Source organism: Chrysemys picta, chromosome 14 (assembly GCF_011386835.1).
Source record: "Chrysemys picta bellii isolate R12L10 chromosome 14, ASM1138683v2, whole genome shotgun sequence".
NCBI lineage: Eukaryota > Metazoa > Chordata > Testudines > Emydidae > Chrysemys > Chrysemys picta.
Window position 1 is genome coordinate 13,285,457 of NC_088804.1, and position 26,953 is coordinate 13,312,409.

Here is a 26,953-nt window from a genome sequence, read left to right on the forward strand (position 1 = left end):
CATCATAAATTTATGGTCATAAGTATAATAGATGTGGATTGTGGTGATTCAAGCTTGTTTGAACTTCCATGTGGTTGCTTACATAGCCATTTTACAATTAATTATTCGTATCTAGGCAGCCTTGCATACATTTAGTTGCACAAATTCAGTGAATTTGCTCCACTGAATGGGGCATGAAAATTTGCTCGTAAAACATGTTTGTGTTTTTTTTTATTACACAGGAGAAAAGGATTAAAGGCCTGAGAAAATAGCTGTAGCTCAATGCATTGCTGACAGTTTGGTAACAAAACCTTCCAAGGAGCAAGAAGGGAGAGAACAAAGATGCAGTATGTCTATATTCAGATAAAATGTTTGAATAAGTAAGATAGGTTTGGGAACAATTTTTTTTCCACTGAGGCACTTTCTTAAGTGGTAACTTTTTAATGACTTATTTTAACAAAGTTAAAGCGGATGAAAGGCAGTTTGCGTTCTCCAGGGTGAATTCCAAACCACAGGATAAGGAAATAATTAAAGTGATACATGTCTCCAAAGTAATGTGGGGCTGACGTTTTATTCCTAGCTGGATTTCTCTTATGACTTATTATTCCCAGCAGCAGAGCATAAGCTGTGAACCCTACCACTCCACTATTGGCATGTCATAGGAAGAATAAAAGAAGCAGATTACATAACACTTATCTTGCCTGATTTTAAATGTACAAATACATTTATGATTTATTTTGACCATCTCTAATGAGGTACTACAGAAGACCCATTCCCAAAGTCCATGTTCAGGCAAAGTTCCCATTGACGTCAATGGGAATTTTGCCTGTTTGGAGACTGGAGGATTGGAACCAGAATTTGTCTAATGAAACATGGTATTAAGCAGACATAAATGGAGAGTTCAATCAAAATTATCTACTAACTTGTATTGCTGGGAAATGACAGCTTGTGTTTCTGTGCAAACCAATTAACTGTGTGAGCTTCCCCCCACTAAACTAGATTCTCAGGAGATGCATATCAGCTCCAGTTAAGTCAGTGGTGCCTCACGGCTCTGGAACTTGCCCCAGTGAAAATAGGACCGCCCCTCTTCCCCCAGAGACATTCTACCATCTCGGGAGTGTTGGAGTACAGCTCTCTGATCTCAGCCCTTGGAATGCCCCTATGCTGGGAGGAGACAAGAGCAGAAGGTATACAGATAGCTCTGTCAGTCGTATGACTGCAGGGGTTCCCCTACTCCAGATCGCCAGCTTTGTTGCTAAGCATACATGCAACGCAAGCATGTAGGGGCAAAATTAGAAAGGCCAAGGAAAGATTAAACTAATTAGAGACAAAGGGTAACAAGAAAACATTCTACAAATACATCAGAAGCAAGAGGAAGACCAAGGCCAGGGTTGGCCCATTACTCAACGAGGGGGGAAAGACAATAACAGAAAATGTTGAAATGGTGGAAATGCTAATTGCCCTTTTTTGTTTGTTTACACGAAAAAATTTAGTAGCAATCGGTGTCTGACACAGTGAATGCCAGTGAAAATGGGGTAGGCTTGAGGCTAAAATAGGGAAAGAACAAATTAAAAATGACTTAGACAAGTTAGATGTCTTCAAGTCACCAGGGCCTGATAAAATGCATCCTAGAACACTCAACAAGCTGACTGGGGAGATATTTGAGCCATTAGCAATTATCTTCCAACACTCCTGGAAGACAGGAAGAGGGCAAATATTAGGGTGACCAGATGTCCCGATTTTTATAGGGACGGTCCCAATTTTTGGGTCTTTTTCTTATATAGGTGCCTATTACCCCCCATCCCCATCCCGATTTTTCACATTTGCTGTCTGGTCACCCTAGCAAATATAGTGCCAATCTATAAAAGGGGGATAAGGACAACCCAGGGAATTACACACCAGTTAGCTTAACTTCAGTACCCAGAAAGATAATGGAGCTAATAATCAAGCAATCAATTTGCAAACACCTAGAAAATAATAAGATAAGTAGCAGTCAACATGGATTTGTCAAGAACAAATCATGTCAAACCAACCTAATAGCTTTCTTTATCAAGGTAACAAACCTTGTGGATGGGGGGAAATGATAGATGTGGTATATCTTGACTTTAGTAAGGCTTTTGATACCGTCTTGCATGGCCTCCTCATCAACAAACTAGGGAAATATAACCTAGATGGAGGTATCATAAAATGGGTGCATAACTACTTGGAAAACTGTTCCCAGAGAGTAGTTATCAGTGGTTCACAGTCAAGCTGGAAGGGCATATTGAGTGGGGTCCTGCAGGGATCAATTCTGGGTCCAGTTCTGTTCAATATCTTCATCAATTATTTAGATCAGGGGTTCTCAAACTGGGGGTCGGGACCCCTCAGGGGGTCACGAAGTCATTACATGGGGGTGGTAAGCGGTCAACCTCCACCCCAAACCCCGGTTTGCCTCTAGCATTTATAATGGTGTTAAATATTTTAAAAAGTGTTTTTAATGTATAAGGGGGGTGGGGTCACACTCAGAGACTTGCTGTGTGAAAGGGGTCACCAGTAAAAAAGTTTGAGAGCTGCTGATTTAGATAATGGCATAGAGAGAATACACTTATCAACCTGAGAGGGGTTGCAAGTGCTTTGGAGGGTAGGATTAAAATTCAAAATGATCTGGACTGAAGTAAATAGAATTAAATTCAATAAGGATAAATGCAAAGTATTTTAGTTAGGAAGGAACAATCTACTGCACACATACAAAATGGGAAATGACAGCCTAGGAAGGAGTACTGCAGAAAGGGATCTGGGGTCATAGTGGATCACATGCTAAATATGTGTCAACAGTGTAACACTGTTGCAAAAAAAGCAAACATCATTCTGGGATGTATTAACAGGAGTGTTGTAAGCAAGACATAAGAAGTAATTCTTCCACTCTACTCTGCGCTGATAAGGCTGCAACTGGAATATTGTGTCCAGTTCTGGGTGCCACATTTCAGGAAGGTTGTGGACAAATTGGAGAAAGTCCAGAGGAGAAGAACAACAAACATTATTAAACAACTGTAAAATAGGACCTATGAGGAAAGATTGAAAGAATTGGGTTTGTTTAGTCTGGAGAAGAGAAGACAGAGGGGACATGATAACAGTTTTCAAGTACATAAAAGGTTGTTACAAGGAGGAGGGAGAAAAATTGTTCTTCTTAACTTCTGAGGATAGGACAAGAAGCAATAGGCTTAAATTGCAGCAAGGGAGGTTTAGGTTGGACATTAGGAAAAAATTCCTAACTGTCAGAATAGATATGCACTGGAATAAATTGCTTAGGGAGTTTGTGGAATCTCCATCTGGAGGTTTTTAAGAACAAGTCAGGCATGGTTTAGTTACTACTTAGTTCTAGCCTGAGTGTAGGGGACCGGGCTGGATGACCTACTGTGGTCCCTTCCAGTCCTATGCTTTTATGATTCTAAGCAGCAGAGGCACAAAAGAGTGTAGAGCTTACACCCAGGTTTGTCCCCTTTATGTGCCACCACAGCAGCCTTGTTAGAGCCTGCTTTAAAAATATGGAGGCTGGATAGGAGTTATAGCTTTGTTCGCTGATGCTCTGATCACAGAATGGATCTTTGCTTCTTTTCTATTTTCCCCAGTGAGAGCTCAATATTTCTTCATATGACAAACACAAAAGAGAGATTGAAACCTCCCACAGCAAAACTATTGCCCTAAATAACTGTTCTTACCATTATCCAGATCACACAGTGGCCAACACAACAAACCTTAAAACACTAAAATCACTTGCAACCCCTCACAGCTTTATATTCTACTTCTTAGTAAATACAAGCAGTGGGATTTCAAAAACGCCCAAGTTTTAGGACTATGAATCCCAGGGAAAGGCAAATGCAATGTATGTTCCTAATTCACTTAGGCATTTTTTAAAATCCCACCAGAGGTGTATATTACTTGGCAGAGCTGAGAACACATCTCTTGACTTTTAGTCTTGTGTTTTCACAGAGTCACAAGTTGAGTTGTGTTTCATAGAGCAGTAAAAGTTCACTCAGGCTGAAAGGTGTCAGATATCACACCACCTAGAAGAATGGTGAGTGTTTTATTCAGAGAGAACCACAACAATTCCTAACTCTAAATAAGATGTGATGGCAAAATGGATAGAACTCAAAGGTTACTAGTCAATTAGTGAGCAATATAGAAGTAGACAGAGCAAGTAAGATGACTATGATGATTGTTGTAACAAGTCTGAGGGCCAGATTTTTAAACCAAATTAGATGCCTAGCTCCCACGGAAATCAGGCACCTAAATACCTTTAAAAATCAGACTCCAAGAATATACACAAGTTTTAAAAGGAAACTTTTCTTAAATGACATTAACATTAGAAGTTGTGTAATTACCACTTGGAAGTGTTCCCAGATTGTTCAGATCTCTTCTTCTTTCACCCCAATAGCATATTCTACAGTGTATAATATTTACTGCATCTTTTTGCTGTAATTAACCACAATACTAAGAGAAGTGTGTTTTTTCTGTAGGGAAGAGGCCAATTTCCTGGCTGACATTACTCAGCATTGTATCAAGTTCCTATACCATAACAGCTACTTAGACTCTTGCAAAGCATAGAATTTAGCAAATCTGTATCTTCTCCCATTGGTTGTACTGTATGTCACTCCCAACTTTTCAAATTTACTAACATTAAAGAGGAAAAATGAGTCATTAATGTGTCAGTGCAGTAACCATGGACCCACAAGATCCCAACTGTAGCCCAGCCAGGTATGCCACACTGAACAGGTTAGGCTGCTGGTGGGAGGAATGACGACTGTTCTCAATGTTGAGAACATGGTCAGCGCTCACTAGATAAATATACATTGCCATGGTTACAATTACAAAACACAAATACTAATTAATAATCTGAACCAATTTAGCAGTTGATGAGATTGGTCTGGTGTCCAGCCAGTGCTTCCCTTTCACTAATCCAATCACATCTTTCCCTGGAAGAGGAGAGGGGTCCAGAACCCAATCATTCATAGTGAGACTTATGCTCTACTATGTCAGACATTCTTGTTTTGTATTTTCATCATTCATTCGTATTCCCATTTGCAATGGGTCCTGTTACCACTACACACCCGAAGAGGACTTTTAGTTTGAAGTGTCTCAAAGCCTAACGATTGCCTCTGTGATTGAGTCTGTTCCTGTTACCATCAACAGCAGAACTCCGTTTCGCTTAAATGGGAACAGGATCAAGCCCTGTGTTTTGCAACTGCTACCATCGCCTCCCTGCGCTGCGCTTCATCCCATTTCACCGAGCTGCTGAAGCAGCAATTGAAAAAGAGATCTGCTCAGAGATATTTGGTAAGCAGAGAAGCAAAATTTGTTGGGTAAATGATTAGTTTCAAACTATTCAGACAGCTTTATTCTGCATGTATTATTCCTTTGCCTAACACAAGTGTCACCTTGGTGTAGAATAAAAAAAAGCTGCACATGGGTGAGGGGTAGGGCAGAGATTTTGTGCTTTGTCTCTGACTCCACATCACTTAGTGGCATCACTTAGCTGAACTGGGGAAACTGAGGCACAGAAGGAAAGTGTGACTTGCCTTAAGTCACACAGCAGGTCAGTGGTACAGCCAGGTGTATAACTCAGGTCTCCTGACTCGTAGTCTAGGGTTCTGTCCCCTAGGCCATGCTCGCTCATCAGAGAGAGACTTTTAGAGACATATGAACAAACACCTCAACTAAACTGGAAATTTGAAGCAACAGCAAAGGCGACTCAACACTTACTCATAAAATTCAGCAGCAGGAGTGAGTTTGTACTTGGAGTACTTGGTGCCATTGCCAAGCACCGAGGCGTTGAAGAGTTTGGGATCTGTACAGTTTAGGCTATTCCAGCTGTTGCCGCAGTTTGTCCAGGGAAGCTCAAATGTGAATGATGAAAACAGATAATACAGAGACCAAGCTATGATAACGTTGTAGTAGAAACCCACGTAAAGAGCTATGAGTATCACAGCATAGCCTACACCTAAAGACAAAGGAAAACTAGATTATACATTGCATTTCACATACAACAATATACTCCAACCGTATTGTCTGAAAGCTAAATCATGCCTTTTTTTTTTTTTTTTTTTTTTTAAGATAAGGGCAGTTCCTAAACACACACTTGTTTTTGCCTAGTATTTTGTAAGGACTTAGCAAAGGGTTATAAATATAGTGGCTGGACACAAAAACTGACCGTTAAAAATAATCATTCCATGAAACTGACTGGTGTTTAATAAAGCTTGTTGTGTTTGCTGGAAACTAGAAATGTTGCTATTAAAGTACAAAGCTCTGCTCTGATCCAGCTCTATATTCATAGGGGAAAACTCACCCAGTGCAGAGGGCTGTAAGCCCTATGTTAATAGGGCCATTCATTTCACCTGAGTAAAGTTCAGGTTCAGTGTAATCCACCTCCCTCCCTATAAAGTTAAGGCCAGAGCGTGGGGCTGCAGTGAAGTAGCCCTACAGCTGCTGTACCCATCTGTGGGCTTCAACAGTGGCGGCTGCCCATCCCAACCTGCGACCAGTATTGTGACTACAGACTGATTTCCTCTCCTGGCATATCCCCATTGCCATTCTCTGCACTGGTTTACATGAATCTAACATGAAAACTCATTACAGATTATGCAAGGTGTGTGGAGACTGTGGAACCCCCAGTGAGGTATTTAAGTGGGTCCCAGACATTCGGCTGACCCTTCAAATCATGGGGAATTTCAACCGTAGGGTTAAATTTTACCCTGACTTTCACCCCATGCTACTGTATCACCTCAATGGGTTGGCAGAGTGTAACTAAGGGCAGAACTTAACCCTAAATCCTTAAATAGTATGCAGGGCCTTGTATGGGCCCTCCAGCCTGGGGTGAACTCCACCCTGCACATTCCCTATTGGCCCGTGGAAATCTGGGTTTCTTTGGAATATCGTGAGGTGTGTTTGGAGTTTCGGTGCAGACTTTCTTCAGTGAGCATTTGTTCTCACCATGAAAACAGACCCTTGTAAGCAATTCATCACTGTCACATATTCTAAGAGGGAACTCTGGTACTAACAGCAGGTCAGAGTGGAGGTTCATTCTCAGAATTGGGCAAAGAAGCTTGCTCTGCTTCAGCCAGTGCCATCAGTTTCTTTCTTCTCTGGGCAGCAGTGTTTAACGAATTCTACATTTAAGCCATTTGGATTATCTCTAATAGTTGAAGACTATCCAGTCTTATACAGGCAGCATCACTGTGGTATCTCAATACCTAAGTGTAAGCCTTCATTTCTACTTTTAGTCAGTCCAGAAAGGTGATGCTAATAATGGCATGAGATTCTCACTAATAATCACATGCCACCAGGTTTTTATGCACCTTGACAAACCAGGGAAGACACAGCTTGCTGTAAATCGAGTACCAGGGACTTGGGGAGTTGGTCTGTGAAACTGCTACAAGAATATTGTTCCATTATGTAATAGAAAGAGGTATTAAATTCATGTAAGGAGTAGCTGCCAACTCCTTAGGAGGCAACACTCTTAAGAGTAAATTGTGTCAAGCATGCTCTGTGTTTGTCAGGCGAAATTAACTAATGTTTTACATAGGAATTAGTTTGTTTATCTCTGACTTCTAGCAAAAAGTGGTGAAAACAAACTTGAAACTGTCTTAAAAATCATGGGGCTTGGATGGCTTCTGCATGTTGGCAGTGAAACTATATTGATAAATGATAGTAAAGAAAGCAGTGGAAACTTCCCTAGATGATGTATGTTAGAATGTACATACCCACCACAAAGACTGTATACTGCATTGAAATGGGGGAATTTTTTTTTTTTTTTAAAACCACCCCAGACACACATGCTGTTTCCACAATTCTGGAGAGAAGATGGTTGCAATTTAATGTGAAAATTCAAAGGAACTAGACCAAACCTATCCCCGGGGTCACTCCACTGACAACAATAGGATAAATCCAGGCATGAATTTGCTCCATTGTTTCTGGATCCATCCTTTTATTTATTTTAACTTTGTCCCACTCAGGCTGCTAATATAAACCTTGTAAAGTCTTGTGATGCAAATGGGCTGTGCTGGAAAGGTTACAAGTTACATTTTTGATCCCTTGCCTTATGGGAGTGCTTCATTAAGGTTAGGTTTCATAGCAATATTATTCAGAGCTAAAATTAGCACTATAGTGCTTTTTCATTTGGAGAAACTATTATAAATTTGAGCGTAGATCATGCACATTTCATGTCAGTGACAGCTTTGAGTTAACCCAGAGATATATCGAAAGAACTCTGGTGTATTTAACAAAGTACTGAAATATATTTATGCATCTTATCAGAAGCTGTGATTGAAACTTTACTAACAGTATCCCATTGCTGGGATTTAAAATATAACATTTCTTATTATTTTAGAATCCAATATTTGATGTCCCTTGTATTGTACTACTCAGTAATACAAACATTTAGCAATGGATTCTAATACACACTTAGGCAGACTTGAAAATCTCAGCTTAAAAACCAGCTGGATTGTTAACAAGCCTCTACATGAAATCCTAAACATGAAATAAACATTGAGTTTCCTTTCTCATCTTCTTGTCATGCCTGAAGTCAGTGAAAAGACTCTCATTGACTTGAACGGTTTTTGGATCAGACTTTGTGAGATCCTCCAAGCCAGATTTTACACTCCTGACAAGTAAAATTCCCATTGCCATTAAAAGAAAAATTTAGTTAACATCAGTGAGAATTTTTTTGACTAAGGATGTCCTGATGCTGGGGGGTGGGAGGAGTGTCGCTCATGGGTTTAGTAACAGGATAACAACAGAAATGGGAAAAACTAAGCAGTTATATTTTGAAAGATTTCATGCATACTTTTAATTAGGTGTCTGTCTATGCTTGTCTGTTCATCTCGAACCTCATTATGAGTTTTGCTGCGATTGAAAGCATGATCTCAAAGCAGAATGCAGTAAAACTGCACTCTTCTCCGGGTTTTGAGTCCCAACCCCCACAAAAAGGAAAACTCTACAAGGGTTCAACACAACAAGAAAAGCCTAAAATGAGCTCAAGATAACCCATAGTCAAGCCTCAGTTCAGGCAAGAGGAGATGGCCACTGTGAAGCTCATTACCCTTCACCAATCGTTTTACAAACTTTGTCTGGACTTTATGCTTCTAAGAAAACCAAGAAGCCTGGTGAGAACATATGTTGTGGGTTTGGGTTCGTTTTCAGTCATTTCACACAACTCTGAATTGCAGAATCTTTCACCTAGGAGGCTAGATGGATCCAATCAGGTACAGGATGGTAGCAATCCAAAATCATTGCCAGTTGGCACTTTTTGGATGGGTCCTTATAAAGTATTAATATTTTACACTGAAAGCATATCACATCTTACATCCTGAAGGATGCCACAAGCACTGAACTATATATCTCTACACCCACACAAATATCTACACGCCCACACAAGATGCCACTGGAATGCAGCCACCTGTTTGATGGAGAAAATGTAAGCACCTAGTACGCAGTGTGCAATGTAACAGTAGGGGCAGAAAAGACCATTAGGCCCAGACCCTCAAAGCTATTTAGGCACATAACTCCAATGAGAGTTAGGGACCTAGATACCTTTGAGGATCTGGGCCATAGTCAGTAGTCAGTGCCCTTGGAGTTTTAATCCCCCAGCAAAACCAGTAACATTTTGGCTTTCAAGGCCTCAAAAAGAAAACCCTAGAGAATAAACTGAATGGTAAACCTAATCTATCTATGTTAGAAGTGTAATGGGCTCACTGGACCTTGCTGGGATTTGAACCTGTGATTCTAAAGAGTTTAACATCACAAGAAACAATAGCCGCAACAAGTGGCTTTAATTGGCACCCTGGATGGAGTTTCGACAAAGAGAGCAAAAACTGAAATGAACGAGGAGTCGGAACTAGACTCTCCTCCCGCTTGAAAATCCCCCTGCTTCTTCCCATGTTGTGCTTGTTCTGTGATCACAAGAGGACCTTAGATTGCGGGCTTATCAAATAGGCCATCAACTTTCATGCTATCTAAGAAAGAAGAAAATAGACCCTTTCTATTTTTATCAGACTTGTTTAAAACTCTCACATTCTCCTCAAATCAAGTGGAGAACTGGCACTTACCTTTGAAAACTGGACAGATTTTCCACACCGTAGCAGCCCCTTCCCGGTTGTACTGTCCCAGTGCTAACTCCATGTAGAACAAGGGCATTCCAGCAATGATTAGGAAGAGGATGTAGGGGATAAGAAAGGCACCTGGAAAAACAGAATTACAAGCAGCCACTGAAATCTAGGCTTTTGTTATGGTTTATTATTACTTTTATTATGGGTATTTCCATAGAGCCTAGGAGCCCTAGTCATCGACCAGGACCCCTTGTGCTAGAGGCTGTACAAACAGAACAGAAAAACTGTCTCTGCCCCAAAGAGCTTATAATCTACATATAAAAGAGTCTATATAGGCAAGACAAACACAGGGTGGGAGAAGGGGTAGGCCACACAGTCAGAGTGAAAAATGTGATGGCAGCAAATGTCATGTTCCAGAATGTCTATACAGCACAACCCCCCCCCTCCCCCCCAACAACCCACCAGCGTCTCTCAGAGCCCAGGTCACCTGACTTGGGCTTGTGAGGCTCACACTACAGAGCTGAAAATAGCAATGTAGCCATTCAGGCTCAGACTGAAGCTCAGAGTCTGAGACTCGGCAAGAGGGAGAGCCAAGAGCCTGGGCTCCAGCCTAAGTGGGAAGGTCTACGCTGCTCTGTATCATGTGCCCGAGTCAGCTGACTCTCTGAGACTCACTGCTGTGGGGTTTTTTGCTGAGTAGATATACCCTTAGTTCCACAATTTATTTGTTTGTCTGTCTTTGGGGGTGGGTTTAGTTAGGAGGGGATCCGCTAAATGGAACGAAAAGGGAAGAGAAGGGCATGGGAGGTGAAGAGAAGATAATCAGGTGAGGAGTAAAGTTGAAGTGAGGTGATTTATTATGAGGAGGGAGGGAAGGGGGTTGGCATAACCAGCCCATCAGCACAGGGTGGAGAGAGGCAGAGATCATTCGACAGTTTCGATTGACTGTCCAGTGGTCCTTGCATTTTGCTTTCTTTGCATTTTTGTTTCTAGTTCTTTTACCTTTGCAGTGACAGAGCAAACTGTCTCTGGGAATCAGGAAGGATGAGATCATGCTTTCTAACAAGTTGGCGTGCTCACTTCATTTGTTTGTTTGGGGCCCAAAGACGGACCCCTGAGAAAAACATTTAGCATGGAACATATTTTCCGCTAGTATTACAAAACGCCAGTAGTCTGGTTTCAGAGGTTAAAAAGCCAGAGAGCAGGTCCTGCAAAATGTATCCTTAATGGGACAACAAACTCAGGCATAGTGCAAAGCCAACTTTCACCACTGAAAGAGAAGGGAAGGCTCTCTTTACCTGAACATGTTGGCAAAGGGTAGAGTTTGGTTCCCTTTATAATGTAGGGTTTTGCACCTCTTAGTAAATATGTTATAGGTCAGCAGTAGGGTACTAGGTACTGGATAAAGGATCCTATAAGAAAGGCCTTGGGCGATCATACAGGTAGGGGACTATAGAAGCTGTCTTGCTTGATAAAAGTAACAGTATAAGGAGTGTGTGAGTTATTGTGGCCATTGGCATAACGTACATCCTCCTTTAAGAACTGGCTCCTCTGCTGTGGCAGGCAGGGTCTCCTCACTGCTTGTTGATGCTTTGACAATATGCAGAATGTCTGTAGGCCACAACTGTCTTGCTTTAATTTGTAAGCAGACTATCACTCCATTACATCGCAACGTGACAACCCATAGGGCATGCCCCATGTTGCATCTTCGTGGGGTGCCTAACCTGACTTGATTTTGGACATTGGTCCACAACTTCTCAGCACACACAGATCCTTAACAAATGGCAAATCCTGCTGTGTCAGTGCTTCTCTCATAAAAATGGTCTTAAGCCACTTGTATGTTAAAAGATGTTTTTTACCAAGAAAAAAAAAATTAATGTAGAATTGATCTGAACATTTCTTAGCTATATCACACCATGATATCTAAACCACAGAAACTAAAGCCTCCCAGAGGAATGGATATCCTCATGTGAAGCCATAAAGCAATTATAACTTATGTCATGTTTAATAATATTTCTGTCATGGTGTTCCACAGACCATGGACTTGTGAGGTTATCAAAATGTGGTTCTCATTTTTATTGCATAACTAGGTCCAGAAAACTTTAATTTGTTTATAATTTGTGAACATAAAATACAGCTGGATTGTTGTATTAACTAGGTTGCAGACAGAGTAAATACATATCCAGAATGACTTCTCTCCCTAGGAAAACAAATGTATTCTCCAATCAGTATGTGGCTAATTTATACACCTAAGTGTAATTAGGGTAAATGGGAGATACCTTTTGGAAATTGGAAATTAATGGAGATATCCTATCTCCTAGAACTGGAAGGGACCTTGAAAGGTCATAGAGTCCAGCCCCCTGCCTTCACTAGCAGGACCAAGTACTGATTTTGCCCCAGATCCCTAAGTGGCCCCCTCAAGGATTGAACTCACAACCCTGGGTTTAGCAGGCCAGTGCTCAAAACACTGAGCTATCCCACCTGTTTAAATGACCCATATACCCAAAGAGTAAAGAAACTGTCTAAATTACATTTGTGGAGGTTTTATCCACTACAACAACAACAAGAAGAAGAAGTTGGGAATAAAAGGAAGGTGTAAAACTGGTTCTGTGCATCATGCTCTGCTGTACTGGTTTGTGCATTTGAAAACTCTTTACCCTTGCAAGGCAAAATGTTAAGTTTCTAAAAATAAAAACCTAGAATAAAGTGTGTTTAATCTATCCCTATAATGTAGCTTAAAGTGTTGGAGCAACTGTCTGAAACATGAAAATAAGTAGAGCTGATTGAATTTTTAAAAAACAACAGCAACAACAAAAACACCATACTTCTGCAAATACTCCATCATAGTTAAAAAGCTTGCATGGCTGTGTTTTAACCCTACCTTTGGTGTTTGTTTTCCACAAATATTCTAATAAAATAACTAGCAGGAGTGTTCAGAGCATGAATTTCAAGTGAATATTGAAGAACATGAATGGAAAAGCAAACACATTTTTTAGTCACAGCAGAAATTGAATTCAAAGTATTATGCAGCTCATCCAATCAAGGAAAGGAAATCTGCTATGCAATCAAGAGCACAGTGTTTGAAAATTGAAACAATTAGAGACCAAGAAATATTCAGAGAATAAATAAATTTAAACATAGCTTGCAGACAAATCATGAATAGATAAGAGCAGAAATACATTATATCTTTCATGTTTTTGCTCTGTGTTTGTTCAGTGCCTAGCACAAAGGGGTCCTGTTCAATGACAGGGGTCCTACATGTTACCGTAATAAAAATATAATAATTCAGAGACGATCATATGTACTTTTCTAGTAGTAATGCTATTGTGAGTGGTTACATTTTAATAAGAATTTGGGGAGCCATTTTCAAAGATATTTAGGTGCCCAACTCCCACTGATCTCTAATAACTTTGAATTGCAATAAGTGTTGAAACAGTCTAGTATAGGATATATTGTTCTCATAATGGCCAATATCTAACTAATTACATTAGGTGTTATACTTTCAGAGATCTTGTGAGTGATCTCAAAAACACAATGAGTAAAACTGACTCACAAACCTAGCATGTTGTGGAGAGGCACTTCTTGTAGGAGTTTTCACAAAGAGCTATTTGATTAACTTTAATGTCAAGAGACAGTAGAAAACAGAACACTACATATTGAGCAGGGAAGTTTTTGTTCGAAGCAATTAATAAAAAGGCTGTGTAATGCACATAAATATTAAATCATAGTTTAAAATGTGTGTTTTCCAAATGTGACTAATATGTTGATTGAACTCTGAAGTGTTTTGTACTTAAATGATACTTAAACAAACAAGTCCATTAGGCTGCAAGTGAACCCAGGTTTAATGAGGTTCTTCTGGAGAGGTTCACTATTTTTTAGGTGTCATTTTCAACAAAAGGCTGTTACGTGATATAGTATTATCTCACACCAGAGAGTTCCCTTTCATGTAAATATATTTATAAATGGTGATGGGTGAAATTTTCAAAGTCTGGATCAACAACCAAATGCTGATCCTTATTTGAAAGGTATCTGTTTCCAAAAATGATCTGGAAATCTCACGAGACTTCTGGTGCAGCCAGCTTCAGAAAACAGCAAAAGTTTGGCCTTTCTGGCACTGTTCTGACATTTCCTCTTCCACTCCCAGCCAAAGCCCAGAAGCACACGGGTGCGCAAATAATGAAAAATAACAGGGGAAAAGAAATTAACCAAGCTCTGTTTGATCTCCAAAAAGCTTGCTTCAGGCACAGTTTGAGTTTATGGAGAAGGTTTAGTATGTCATCCCTAATATGTTCAACAGGACTGCTGCCTAGTTTTAAATTGGACCCTATATTCGTCTGATGGACTCTTCAAAGGAGAATATGATTGTATCCATGTTGCATCAGCTAAGCTAAAAGCCAATCTCAACTGCATTGCCTTTGCCCTCTACCCTCTTGACTATGAAGTACTGATGGGAGAAGGTGTGTATGTATGAATGTTGTGGCTCCATGACACAGCCCAGGAGAAGCTCCACCCCAGGGCAGTGTTACATGGGTAGGAGCTGTGGCTGGGAAGGGAGAGGAGAGCTAAGATTCCCCTTCTTCAGATTTTCTCACCATATTGGAAGGGAGTTGGATGGCTAACAGCAGAAACCCTGTAAGTGCATGGTTTCTGGGGACACAGACTGGTGCAGAAGACCCGGACCACTGCATAAATGCCTCATCTCTCAATACAACTGATGCCATGATCTCCATATGACATTTCCTTTTAGATCTCAGAATATCTGTGGATGAAAGAAAACCATGCCTCCACTGCTCACTCTACATGAGCTCAAACCTTGCACCTCTTTCCACCCCCACCAGAACCAGCTGTAGGAAACTACAGGCTGAAACCTCACATATATGTAAAGTATCAGAGGGGTAGCTGTGTTAGTCTGAATCTGTAAAAAGCAACAGAGGGTCCTGTGGCACCTTTAAGACTAACAGAAGTATTGGGAGCATAAGCTTTCGTGGGTAAGAACCTCACTTCTTCAGATGCAAGACTGCTCACATATATGGTTTCCTGTAGGCTGGCCAAAATATGGCCCAGAGTTTACAATCACAGTTAGCATCCTTGAGCCCAGTGACAAAAACAAACATCTTATTACAATAACATTTATAGTAGTGAAATCTACTAAAAGAGTTTAACAGTTTCCATTCTGCTTCAATATTCAAAATATTTTTGAAATGGCCTCTTTTGGAGGGTAGAGAAGAGAATTGCAACAAATGTCTTTCAACAATCAGTCCTAAAAGAAAGATTTATCTCCATTTTAGAGATCAGAGAAGGAAAATTCTAAGTTGATGAGGATCAAAACAAGGTGATTAAAACAGCTGCCACCTATTTTGAATGAATTTATTAATACGGATATAACAGACAGGCTGGGCAAACTTACCTAAAAACAATTTGTATTGGTGCATTCATGACTCTTTTGAATTTGGTTTCCATGAATATTCTAGTGAACAAGATTACTGGCAGCAAATTTTGAACAAACATTGTAGGGCATTTGCAGCAAAGAGTGTTTCAAGTATTCATGCTAGAAACTTGATTCTAAAAATGACAGTGTTTCAGGCAGAAAACTGAAAAACAAACTAATCTCTGTGCCCAGTCAAAATTGCTTGACTTTTTTCAAACTGTTAAAGAATACTGAAAGTAGTATCAACAGTTCATAAGCAATAAGAGAATGAAATATATTTGCTTGGACAATTTAGAAAATGTGTGGAAGTGTAATCTGTTCAAATAGTTGTGAATTGAAGAGGGTCAGATGCAATTAGCAAATTGCTTTTTCTTGTGTTATCTTTCTTAAGCTGTTGTCCAAGATCCTGACTTAGCTCCTGGGGCCCTATTGTGCCAGGCACTGTACAAACACATTTTTCAAAGGCAATCCTAATGATCTTCATATCTAGGTTAGAAAAGACAACCATAGACAGAGAAAACAGGGTAACAGTAATATAAGAATGTCCTAGCACAGCAAACATTAGTTCTGGCTCACTATCAGCTGGCATGCATAGCCATAGAGGAAGAATCTGAAAGTGGATAAACTTGTGCCTAGCTGGATTTTGTCAGAGTTTTCCTGAACACAGGGCAACATGGGAGAAAGCACGAAGGTGTTGGAGGGAGCAGCTGACTAGTGGGTGGGGAAGATTGAGAAAATTGATAGAGCAAAGGCAGCATTTGATGTGTGGAGCTAAATTGTGAAGGTGCTTGTGCCTGATACAGGGGAAGGGGAGTGGTCCAATCTGGATAGTCCTTGAAAGGGAGGTGGGTCTCAGCCCCACCTGTAACAGCCAACTCTCCTCTCCAGGTGCAGAAAATGAAGAGGGTCATGTGGAAAGTCATGTGACCCAGGCAGGAGTCTGGAATAGATAAGGGAGAGGCCTGGAAAGCCAGTAGGGAAAATTTTCTGTAAAGACTTAGAAAGGGGCCTACAGGAGCTTATGAGATACTAGGGAAGAAAGAGGTACAAGGATTTATTGGCCTTTGCAGGAGCCTGTGAGATACTAGGGGGGAGAGAGCTGTAGGAATTTAGTAGGCCCTGGGGGGAGATCCTGAGGCACCAGGGGGAGAAAAGACTGTAGCTAAATAGGCCTGGGAGTGACCTGCTAAGCCAAGGAAGGCCCAGGCAGGAATGCCCAGGAGTGCCTTTAGGAAGAGTGGGGAAGGATGATATGTAAACCTTAAAGAATATGAACTTCTGATTTGTACTCTCAGGACCTGATTTTGGAACTGTCTGATAATAAGCCAGAGGAAGTAAGGGTGTTCTGGGCTATGAGAAAGCCTTTGTGAAGTCAATGAGGGGCCCAGTAGAGAGGGAGACTGAGGCAGGGATGTTGCAAGGACACCCCATGCCCTGAAGGGATGTTTGGGGGTAGTGACCCTATTACAGGGATAGAAATATAAAGAGGAGGAGACTTAATCTAAGTGACAAGCCAAGAAGATGACTTAACAGCTTTTTGAATGGTGATGTCAAGCACAGGTAGATGTAGGTTACAGTAGTCAAGACTAATACTGTATTGTAAATAGTTTGTCTACAACAAAAACGGATCACAGTGTTATACCTTGCAAATGTCAGCAACTCCTTTGTAATATTTCATACCACAATATCTTCCAAGAATGCTAATGGGTTTTTCTCAAAAGCTTATTCTTTCACTCTATGAAGAATGGAATTATATGGTAATGAGAAATGTATAACATCTCTTATGACGCACTCTTACTATGATGCACTCTAATGTAGCTTGTTTTTAGGTGTGAGTCAATTTATGCCCTAATTTTCAGTTTTAGGTCAACACTTCTGATATGGTTGGGCTCCTTTCACAAATGAAAGGGGGGGAATAAACAGGCTGAAGTCTCCATAAGTGTTTTAGTGCAATTCACTGGCTGACCTCCTTCAAAGTCTAAATACACTGTTGCTAATCTTCCACTACCATGTTACTTATGGCTGTGTATTTTTAAACTCTGATCACTGGGTAGTAACAGAAAGGGTTACCACATCTCTGCCAGACAAACTCAGTTATCTCCTCTGCTTTCTGTGGCAAGAGTAATGAGCTAAAGAGACCCATTAGAAGCTATTTTGAACATATTAAAGAGAGTTAAATATATCCAACCACTCAGAGCAGCATGATTCATTCATAAGTAATAGCTAAGTCATTGAGTAAGGTCCTATTTACATAAATTAATGAAAAGATCACCTTTTACAATGGTGTGTAATTTAGAGATAATCACAGGAACAGCCAAAAGGGCAGCAAAGGCCCATCTGGTTCAGCAAGCATTTTAGAGTAATCAAAGCAGAAAGCATGAGTTTGAGAAAACATAGGCAATCCAGGAAGAGGGTCAAGAGCCAGTGGAGATGACAGTGTGGTAATGGTAGGAGTGCTGGTAGCTGAAGCTTCGGAGGGATCATCAAGCATAACTGCATGTATGTTGCACTCCAGTGATCTCAGTTGGGGAAGGAGGGGCATCATAAAAGCACAGATAACATCAGTGTCAGAAGAAAGGCAGCAACATCTTGGTCAAATCCAGTTACCTTCTCTGGAGGAAAATGGAGAGCTGTCCAGAAATGGGACATTCTCTCAGGTAGAGGAGGGCTCAATGTAGTAATTAGATCACCATAGAGATGGTTTGTGGAAAGATGGAAGAGGCTTAAAATGAGGAACTAGCTCCAGATAACATGTATAGATAAGTCTAGGAGGGAAAAAGAGGAGCAGCTTTACTGGTATCTAACTTATATTTAGGGAAGATCTTGGAGGACAGCTTAGACTTCATAACGTTAAAAAGTGAAAGTAACTCCGAAAACAATTCTCTCTTTAAATGACTGAGCATAGCTGTTGACTAATAGCTTTGTACAAATTCTGGTTTCCATAGCGTGCCAACTAGGGTGACCAGACAGCAAATGTGAAAAATCGGGACGGGGGAGGGGGAGGTAATAGGAGCCTATATAAGAAAAAGTCCCCAAAATCAGGACTGTCCCTATAAAATCAGGACATCTGGTCACCCTAGTGCCAACATGGAAAAATAGTGCCTGGTATAGCCTCCTTCCTCACAAAGTACAGCAATTCCCATACTTGAACAAACCAATGACTTTTCTAACAATTACATTCAAGAATGAAAGCCTATAGTCTTTAATGACTTGAAAGTCTAGCTGCCACCATTTGTGCCCACATTTTTCCATTGGCACTGTGACTCTTTGCAAGTGACTTTGGCCAGTTTAGCCAGGTCACAAATATCCAAAAGGTCAAGTGTAGCAAAGACTGCCTGCAGAACATCTAGCTCTATCCCTGAGGGAAATCTCTCTTCCATCACTCATGTTCAATTAGCACTCGAGATAGAGAGGCTGACGGACGTTCACAGCACTAAAAACTCAGAGTGAGACTGCTAGGCTTCTGAAAACATCTAGTTCACAATGGACATGCTTAGAGGCTTAAGAGAGTTATTAGCACAGTTTTCCCCATTCTATCATCTTACTGCATTAGCATAGGTGCCCCAATACTGCAAACATGACGTATATACTTGCAATCACCCGTGGTACAGCAAAATTTCTAAGAGAGAAGTTCATCTGTACATGAATGAAGTCAATGAGGCTCCAAACACAAGCTGCAGGATCATCTTGGAAAGTCAGCAGGCAAACAACTTGTCAACCTGTACATTAGCAAATCTACTTCAAGGACAACAAATTCAAGGCTTCCCCCCCCCCCCCCCCCCATGTGAATAAGAAACATTTGTGGGTGATTAGAACAGAAAAGAGCTGGTTTTCCAGTCCATGGATTCATGTAACCAGGGGCAAACATTAGAAGTCAAAATATGTTTTTAAAAAGCCTGTTACCAGACCCTACTATACTAGGCTTCCCTGGAAGGATGATGGCCTGAGCAGTTGTTTTCTGTGGTGTTCCATAGGAAGCTATGTACATAACACAAGATGCAGAGGGTTCCCTGATTGCTGCCAGTTTGTTTCCATTCAGGTGCAGAATATTAGTCACAGTTCTCTCATTTGCTCTCGGGGGGGGGGGGGGGCTCCATTTGTTCATTTCTATTTGTTTGTCTCAATCCAGAGTAATTGAGACTGAATGTTTTCACCATTCATAGATTCATAGGCTCGAAGGGACCAATAGATCATGTAGTCTGCCGCCTATATATCATAGACCATTAGATCATGTAGTCTGCCCGAGTTAGCTAGAGCTGGTTCTGAGGGGGCTCCTGTGTAGTTCAGCTTGCATCCAGCCAGCTCTGGGAGCTGCTTTAGGGGGTTTCCACCCCTTCTCAGCCCTTCAGAACACAGTTAGCATCCAGGAGGGCACTAGGATGGAGCATGTGACAGCCTATGTATCACAGACCATTACATTTTAGTTACCCCCATATTGAGCCCCCTTAACTTGTGTTTGGCTAAAGCTTCTCGTTCAGTAAGGCATCCAGTCTTGATTTGAAGACATCAAGAGATGGAGAATCTGCCTCTTCCCTTGATAGTTTATTCCATGGGTAATCACCCTTACTGTTAAAAATGTATCTTATCTGAATTTGTCTGGCTTCAGCTTCTAGCCATTGGTTCTTATGCCTTTCTCTGCTAGATCAAGAGCCCTTCAGTACCTGGTATTTTCTCCCCATGAATCACTGTAATCAAGTCACCTCTGCCTCCTTTTGCTAAGCTAAACAAATTGAGCTATTTAAGTCTGTCACTATAAGGCCTTTTTAAAAAAAATCATTTTTTGTGGTTATTTTCCTGCACACGCTTAAATTTTTCAACATCCTTTCAAAAATGTGATCAGAACTGAACACAAAACTATATGCAGAGGTAAAATCACCTCCCTGCTCCTATTCACAACTCCTCCGTTTAGACAACAGAGGACATTAGCCCTTTTCCCCACAGCATCGCACCAGGAGCTCATGTTGTTGCTTGTCCACTACAATCCCTAAATCGTTTTCAGAGTCCCTGCGTTCCAAATGGTCTGCACTCCTTGTTCCTAGGTGTGAAACTTTGGATTTTAAAAGGCATTTTGTTGGAATGGGCCTGGCTTCCCAAGTGATCCAGGTTGCTCTGTACTCCTGCTCTCTCTGAATCATTATTTACTACTCTGCCAATCTGTGTGTCAGCCACAAAAATATATCAGCAGTAAGTTTTGATGTACTTCTACATGATTGATACAAATGTTGGGCCCTGTTTGCACATGAGCTTGATGCTCCTGTGCAGGGCACTCAGATTCTGTCATAGGGCATCTGCTCCAGCGGATTCACAATCGTTAGCATACACTGCAAAGCTATGCAGCTGAGAGGCTGTATTTTTAATACTGTGCCATTCTGCAAGCTTAAAGGAGTGATGTAGTTTCTTTTTCCTAGAACAACTTCACATGGAGGCAGCCACATTTAAAGACTGTTTTTTTTTCCCCCAGGTTGTCTTTAGTTTTTTGACAAAACCAAAAAAACTACCACAAATGCAAACATCCTCTGGGGAGCATGCAGTACCCATTTTTAGGCAGCATGTGATTCATAACTGTACCAAAGTGAAGCAAAGTGCTCAAGACATCTTAAATCAGCTCTAGACAAGTGCCAGGCAGCTTTCAAGAGGATTAATGTACAAACCAATGGGAGGTAAATGATTCTTCTCTAGCAGAGTTTTAGAGCAAGTATAAACATCATGAGGTACACTTAAAACTTGTCCTACTGTTCAGTGATTAATCCTATCTTAAGTCCAATTTTTGGACTGAATGACCAAACCAAAACACCCCCTGTGCTTCCAGGTTTTACTAGAGGTCTATTTGTAATATCTTAGTACAGCAAATATTATCTTGCACTCTTGGTACAGCAGAATCCTGCAAATTTCTGCTATCAGCCAAGGAATATATTCTGTCTCGGTAGAGAATGATAGTTATAATTTCCTACCTGTAAGAATCCCAGTAAATCAAGGTGCTGTTTTGCTCTGTTATTATAAGTAGAGTCATCAGGACCAGTGTTTTTGCTGATACCAGTATGGGCAACTGACGAAACACACTCTAGACCAAATATTGTGCATATTTTTTTGCCAACAATATTGAAAAACGTCTGCAGTTTAATTATAATTTTTTGTGTTATAGAGCTAAGAACCCATAAAAGGTAAGGTTCCATACCTCGTACAATTGGATTTAAATAAAGAAAAGTATCCTAGCTAATTATAATAAATACCTTACTATAGTGAGGCTAACTAGGACTTTGTAAACTCTCTCTGGCTGCAGTGACTTAAATAAGGGATTATGCTGGCACCAAATTTACCATTACAGTAACAGCTGCTGTTGCCCAAACTGCCTTGGAGAAGACAAATGTTCTCCCATTTATTTTAAAAGATTTCAGGTACTATCAGCTCAGACCACTATACGATACCAAGGGTCTTTTCTGCTTTCCATTGCCTCTATAGTTCCCCCTGAATTCAATAAGAGTTTAAACAGAGATCAGTGAGAGAATGGGTCTGGCATTTCAGCTTGGATAAGTATCCAGAAATTAGGATTCTTAACCAAACTACACTGAACTCCTGGGTCTGCTTCACTAGGCTGCTATATTTACAAGAGAACGCTTTCTAATGTGACTTTTAGAACTTCCCTCTTCAAATAAACTAGAAATATGATGAGAACAGGCCGAGGATGGCAAAATGCTGCCCCCCAAATCCTGCCGAGGGTCGCCTAGTGGAAGCGCCGGCCCTGCACTCCCCACCCATCTGCCTATGTAGGTGAATAGTATCCCCATGGAGGCTGCTCTCCCGGGGTGCTGTGATCTGTAATAAGAAAGCCCTGTGCAGTGCAGGAAAGGAGTGCATAGGCCATAATATGACCTTTATGGAGTCAATTTAAAAATAGAGCCTTTAATGAGAACCACAATTTATACAAATCTAACACTCTGTTCATTATTTACAGGGCATAGTATTGGGTGAAGGCCCCGTTCTCCTCAACAACCTCCCTAGTGATTTCATGTACTGGTACCTTTTTACATCTTTCTCTTTAGATAAGACACAAATGCATCCCTTAGCACATGAAATTCCTTGATTTTGTCATTAATCTTAAAATGTGCATTTGAAGTAATTTCATTACTAATCTCTTAACAGTGGGGCATAAAAGCTTTTCAGCCTCCTAAGGATCAATCTCTTTGAACATCCATGGATAGTTGCAGTCCCGTGTCCTGATGAAAAGTCATGTAACAAATGTAGTTCTGAGTCAGCTAGTGACTTATGATCCTTGCGTTTCTAGAAGACTTGTGTGAAAATTTCTAATATTGTAATTACTCCAACTTATTTAACTGTTATCTCTCATCAAAGCAAACATTTCACTTGTATCCCCAGCTGTTTGAAAGATTGTCATGCACAAGTAGGATCAGACTTTGAGACCTGGTGAGAGGGGGATGCAAGTTTTAATATTGTAAAAAATACAGGATATGGTTCTGTGTTCTAGGATTGCAGTAGTGAATGTAATATGGAAATGTGGATTGTTCACAGTCCATTTTTAAAACAGTTCTGTAAGGTTGCACAGGTAGCCCTCTAAGATTTAAACCCTTCTGAGAAATAATCTCTGCCCTTTTCCTTCCTTCCAATAAAGGGATATGCCTCCACTTTTATGTTAGCCTTGTTTCAAATGGACCAATGGCAGGTTAATTTGAGCAACATGCTGTTCATTTTTGCACAGTGTTCTCATCACCATTACTGCAAAAGCCAACTCATTGGTGCAATTAGGCTTCATTGAAAGGTGCCAGTCCTAGAATGTCCTAATATATGAAGTGCATCAGAAGATCCAAGAAAAAGAGCCAGTTGTGAAAGACCATTTTCATTATTATACAGTTGTCTGACGAGCTCCTAATGATCTGGCTATTTAAATACAGTACATTGACTTTACATTAATTATCCGTTTATAAGGTTTTATTGCTCCACCTTGTGGTCTGAAAAAAGTTTTGGTCTGTTTCATATTCTATAGAGCAGTGTGACTATCAGAGAAAAATGCCAGTCCTTCCTTTTCCCCTGTATTTAAAATGACATTTTCCCCTTCAGTAGTACCACATTGGACCCATTCTAAAAATGTCCTAAGCAAATCTTTGATCATTTTTTTTTCTTTAGGTTTGATCAGCTCAGGATAAAAGCTTATTTCATTGGCTCATTGATAACTTAGAGTCCATTTTCCCATGCCATTGATGGGCCAGAAGACCCGCTGTTGGGCTCAAACAATTCTGCAGGCTCACATGAAGATGAATCCTTTGTAGTTTTCTACCTCCTCTACTCCCAGCACATCAATGACACACAAAACTGTTACTCAACCTAAGGATGCTGCTGTAGTAAGATGTGGTTCTTTAATCACCCTGCTCCTAATTTCAATGTTTGGAAATCAAGGGCTATTCTTGCCATCTGCTTCCCCACCCCCACCCCCCAAAGCACTGATTAAAAAATGTATAAGGGAGTGAGACCTTGATCCTTCTAGCACTGAAATCTAAACTCCCATTGACTTCAGTGGGGCAGAATCAAACCAATAGGCGGCTCTTGTGCTCCAAGGTTTCTTTGTTATGCTGATGTGACAAGCATGTTCTAAGGAAGGAGTTTATAACAGAGCAGCTGTGAGGCATATATATATATATATATATAAAATAGTCTGATAGTGATGGATTCCTATTTTACACATGCTTAAAAGGTAGAGTATGAACTCGAACAATAGTGATAACTAAACAATAGCAAACCAGTTAATACACGTCAAGAGAACAGCATCAGCAATTGTCTATATTTTTGCAAGCAAATGATTGTGTTCATGACTATTTAGACAAAGATTGGGAGCACTGGAAATTAGCATCTTCTAGTGAAAGGCAAGTCAACAATGAAGGCAGCGTTCTTCACCGCTCCAACAATCTGAGAGCTCTGATCCTAAAGAACTGCTTAAGGGGTGGCTAAAGATAATTAACTATCCATTTCTACCTGACTTCTGAATTTTATGTCACTTTGTTTCATGGAATTTCATCCACTGGAAACTTTGAAATGTCTTTTTGGATGAAAATGAGTAAGACAGACAGTCCTCTGGCAGACAGGTTCAGCTTCAGAACTGTAGTCCCTAAATCTCAGAGTATTGTGCTGTCACCTCTGTCATACTTCAGTAGAGACACTTCAAGGCATATTTAATTACAAAATAGGCGGGGAAAGATAAGGACAAAAGAAAAGAAAATAGTGAATAGTGCTGATAAGGTACATTAGTTGATAAGTTCTCATCTATGACCTTCCCAACAGAAGCTATAAATAAATAACAAAAGAATAACATACCAAAATGCAGGCAATGCTCTCTCTTGTGGTTCTGGTGCTACTGCTTAAGGAATTAAGGTCATTGCTTTCAAAAGGCTAAAGCTAGACAGACAAATCCTATATCCAGGCACTAAAGGTGCTGAGCAATTGCAGCTCAATCATCTATCCAATGTCTATCCAATGATTTCAGTGGGAGCTGTGAATGTTCAGCACCTCTAGAAATAAGATTTTGTCCCTAAACTAAGGATTCAGGTGCCTGGTTATTATATTATTATTATTAAGCAGTCAAGCTTGGAAAATGTTGGCATGATGCCTTTAATGTGGAACATCTATTCTAACTTAAGGAACAATGCAGAAGCACTAGGCATTTGGGATGAAATCCTTCCTGAGCTGTCATGGAAGACCCAAGATTCAGTGGAACCACCACATTTCTGATGCAGGGAGGAGAGAGAGAAAAGGGAGGACTTGAGAGCTTCTTGCACATCATGGGGGTTGGGTGAAGGTGGTGTTGTGGGTAGGCAAGATGTGGGGGCACAGATAACAGATATGTGGCCTGTGTGGATCCTGTGACCACAGACCCCATGTGGAAGGGAAGCTGGAAGATGCAGTCACCACTACAACCTTAGGGTCCACTGCTGGAGTCTTTCCTCAATCAGTGCTCAGGTCAAAGGCATTTCAGTCAGATTATTTCTCCCCTGACCAGGGACTAAATACCCTGTCAGAGAAAGGTTTCCCCTTTCATTTCCAGATGTGGAAGTCCCCACTCAAAACCTACCCCAAAAGAAATGTAGTTCTTAAGGACCAGCAAGATTAAATACGATACTCATGACAGATTGAAGCTCCAGTGACCTACCTTGGCTAGAAATTTGTGACTTGTAGCACTGGGAAGGGAAGATTTTTTAACTGGATTAGGCTCTTTCTTTTAGAAAATCATAAAATCTTGGATTAAAAATCACTGTATTTGCAGCTCTTCAATGTGAATAAATAGAGACTTTTGCCAGAATAAGGATGGACTGATTCTTTAAATCGGGACAAATTCTGCTGTTCCTGCTCTCCCAAGCAGCTTCATTGATTTGAGTGGGGCACCTAGGGTGATCAAGATCTGCCCCATCTTCTCCTGGGTAACTTTCTACTAACATTGCTCACTCACTCAGTGCTCCAGTAACAGGGTTGGTATTAGTTGCAAAGTAACACAAACAAGGTTTGAATTTTTGTTTTCAATGCAAGATTCCCTGGAAAATCTCATGTCATGTTTTTGTATATGCCGTGTGAATGATACGAATGCTGTGTAGGAGACGGGAAATACTAGGAATGAGGATGAACTAGTCAACAGATCTGGACTTGTGCTATGTCCAAGAAGGTACTCATGCAAAACGGTTATTAAAAAAATGTCTTTCGTCAGACCCTGTCTCCTGCAGTGCAATATTTTACAATGACTCTGATGCCTCTCAAAATATAGGAACATGCATAAATGTGCATGTTACAAACCATTTCCCCTCATGCTTTTGAAAGAAAATAGGTCCATAATCACCATATCTATATTAATGCTATGGTGTTTATGAGAGAAACCAATAAAGGAATTCCATACTTTTGCCCTAGGTTCCTAAAGGTTCTTCACTCATTTTAATCAGAGAGTGAATTGGGGCAAAGGCACTAGTAGTGAAAGTCATTAATGCACTCTCAACCAAGCAGTGGATGAAGACGTTCTATTTTAAATCTGTTCATTTAAAGGTGACGCTTCTTAAAATTACTTGCAATGCTCTGAAACTTTTGCCTGCATTAAAATTTGCAGCAAGTGGACCAGTATATGACAGACTGATTTTAATCATAGTTTCTATCGGGGCTTATTTAAACACAAGTTAAAATAGTACAGCCCTCTCAAGCCTCACCTCCCCCTCCCCTTTGTGTGTACACAATTTATTAGAGCCCTGCAGATCCAGATATCCACTTTATATCCGCAGCTATCCACATCCGTGGACCATTTCTGCAGATCGCAGATGGATGCAGATCCAAATTTTATACCTAAAACCCTGCAAATCTGCGGATCATTTTTGCAGATCGGATGCGGACACAAATTTTGCATCTGTGTGGGGTTCCAACAATTATATCAGTACAAAGGTGCTTTATATCAAGATAGATATACTGTATGGAAAGCAGAATACTCTAA

General features: G+C 40.6%; 1 protein-coding gene across 3 annotated transcripts in view; it reads right to left on the reverse strand.

Moving 5' to 3' along the window:
• The window catches only part of SLC6A2 (solute carrier family 6 member 2), a 101,812-nt gene that overhangs the window by 64,306 nt on the left and 10,553 nt on the right, over positions 1 to 26,953 (reverse strand). For all 3 annotated transcript variants that reach the window (XM_042852290.2, XM_008166935.4, XM_024104099.3), the window contains 2 exons: positions 10,059 to 10,190; positions 5,719 to 5,956 (listed from right to left, as the gene is read on the reverse strand). In XM_042852290.2, coding sequence (XP_042708224.2) covers positions 5,719 to 5,956; positions 10,059 to 10,190 — 370 coding nt within the window. The remainder of the gene's footprint in view (positions 1 to 5,718; positions 5,957 to 10,058; positions 10,191 to 26,953) is intronic.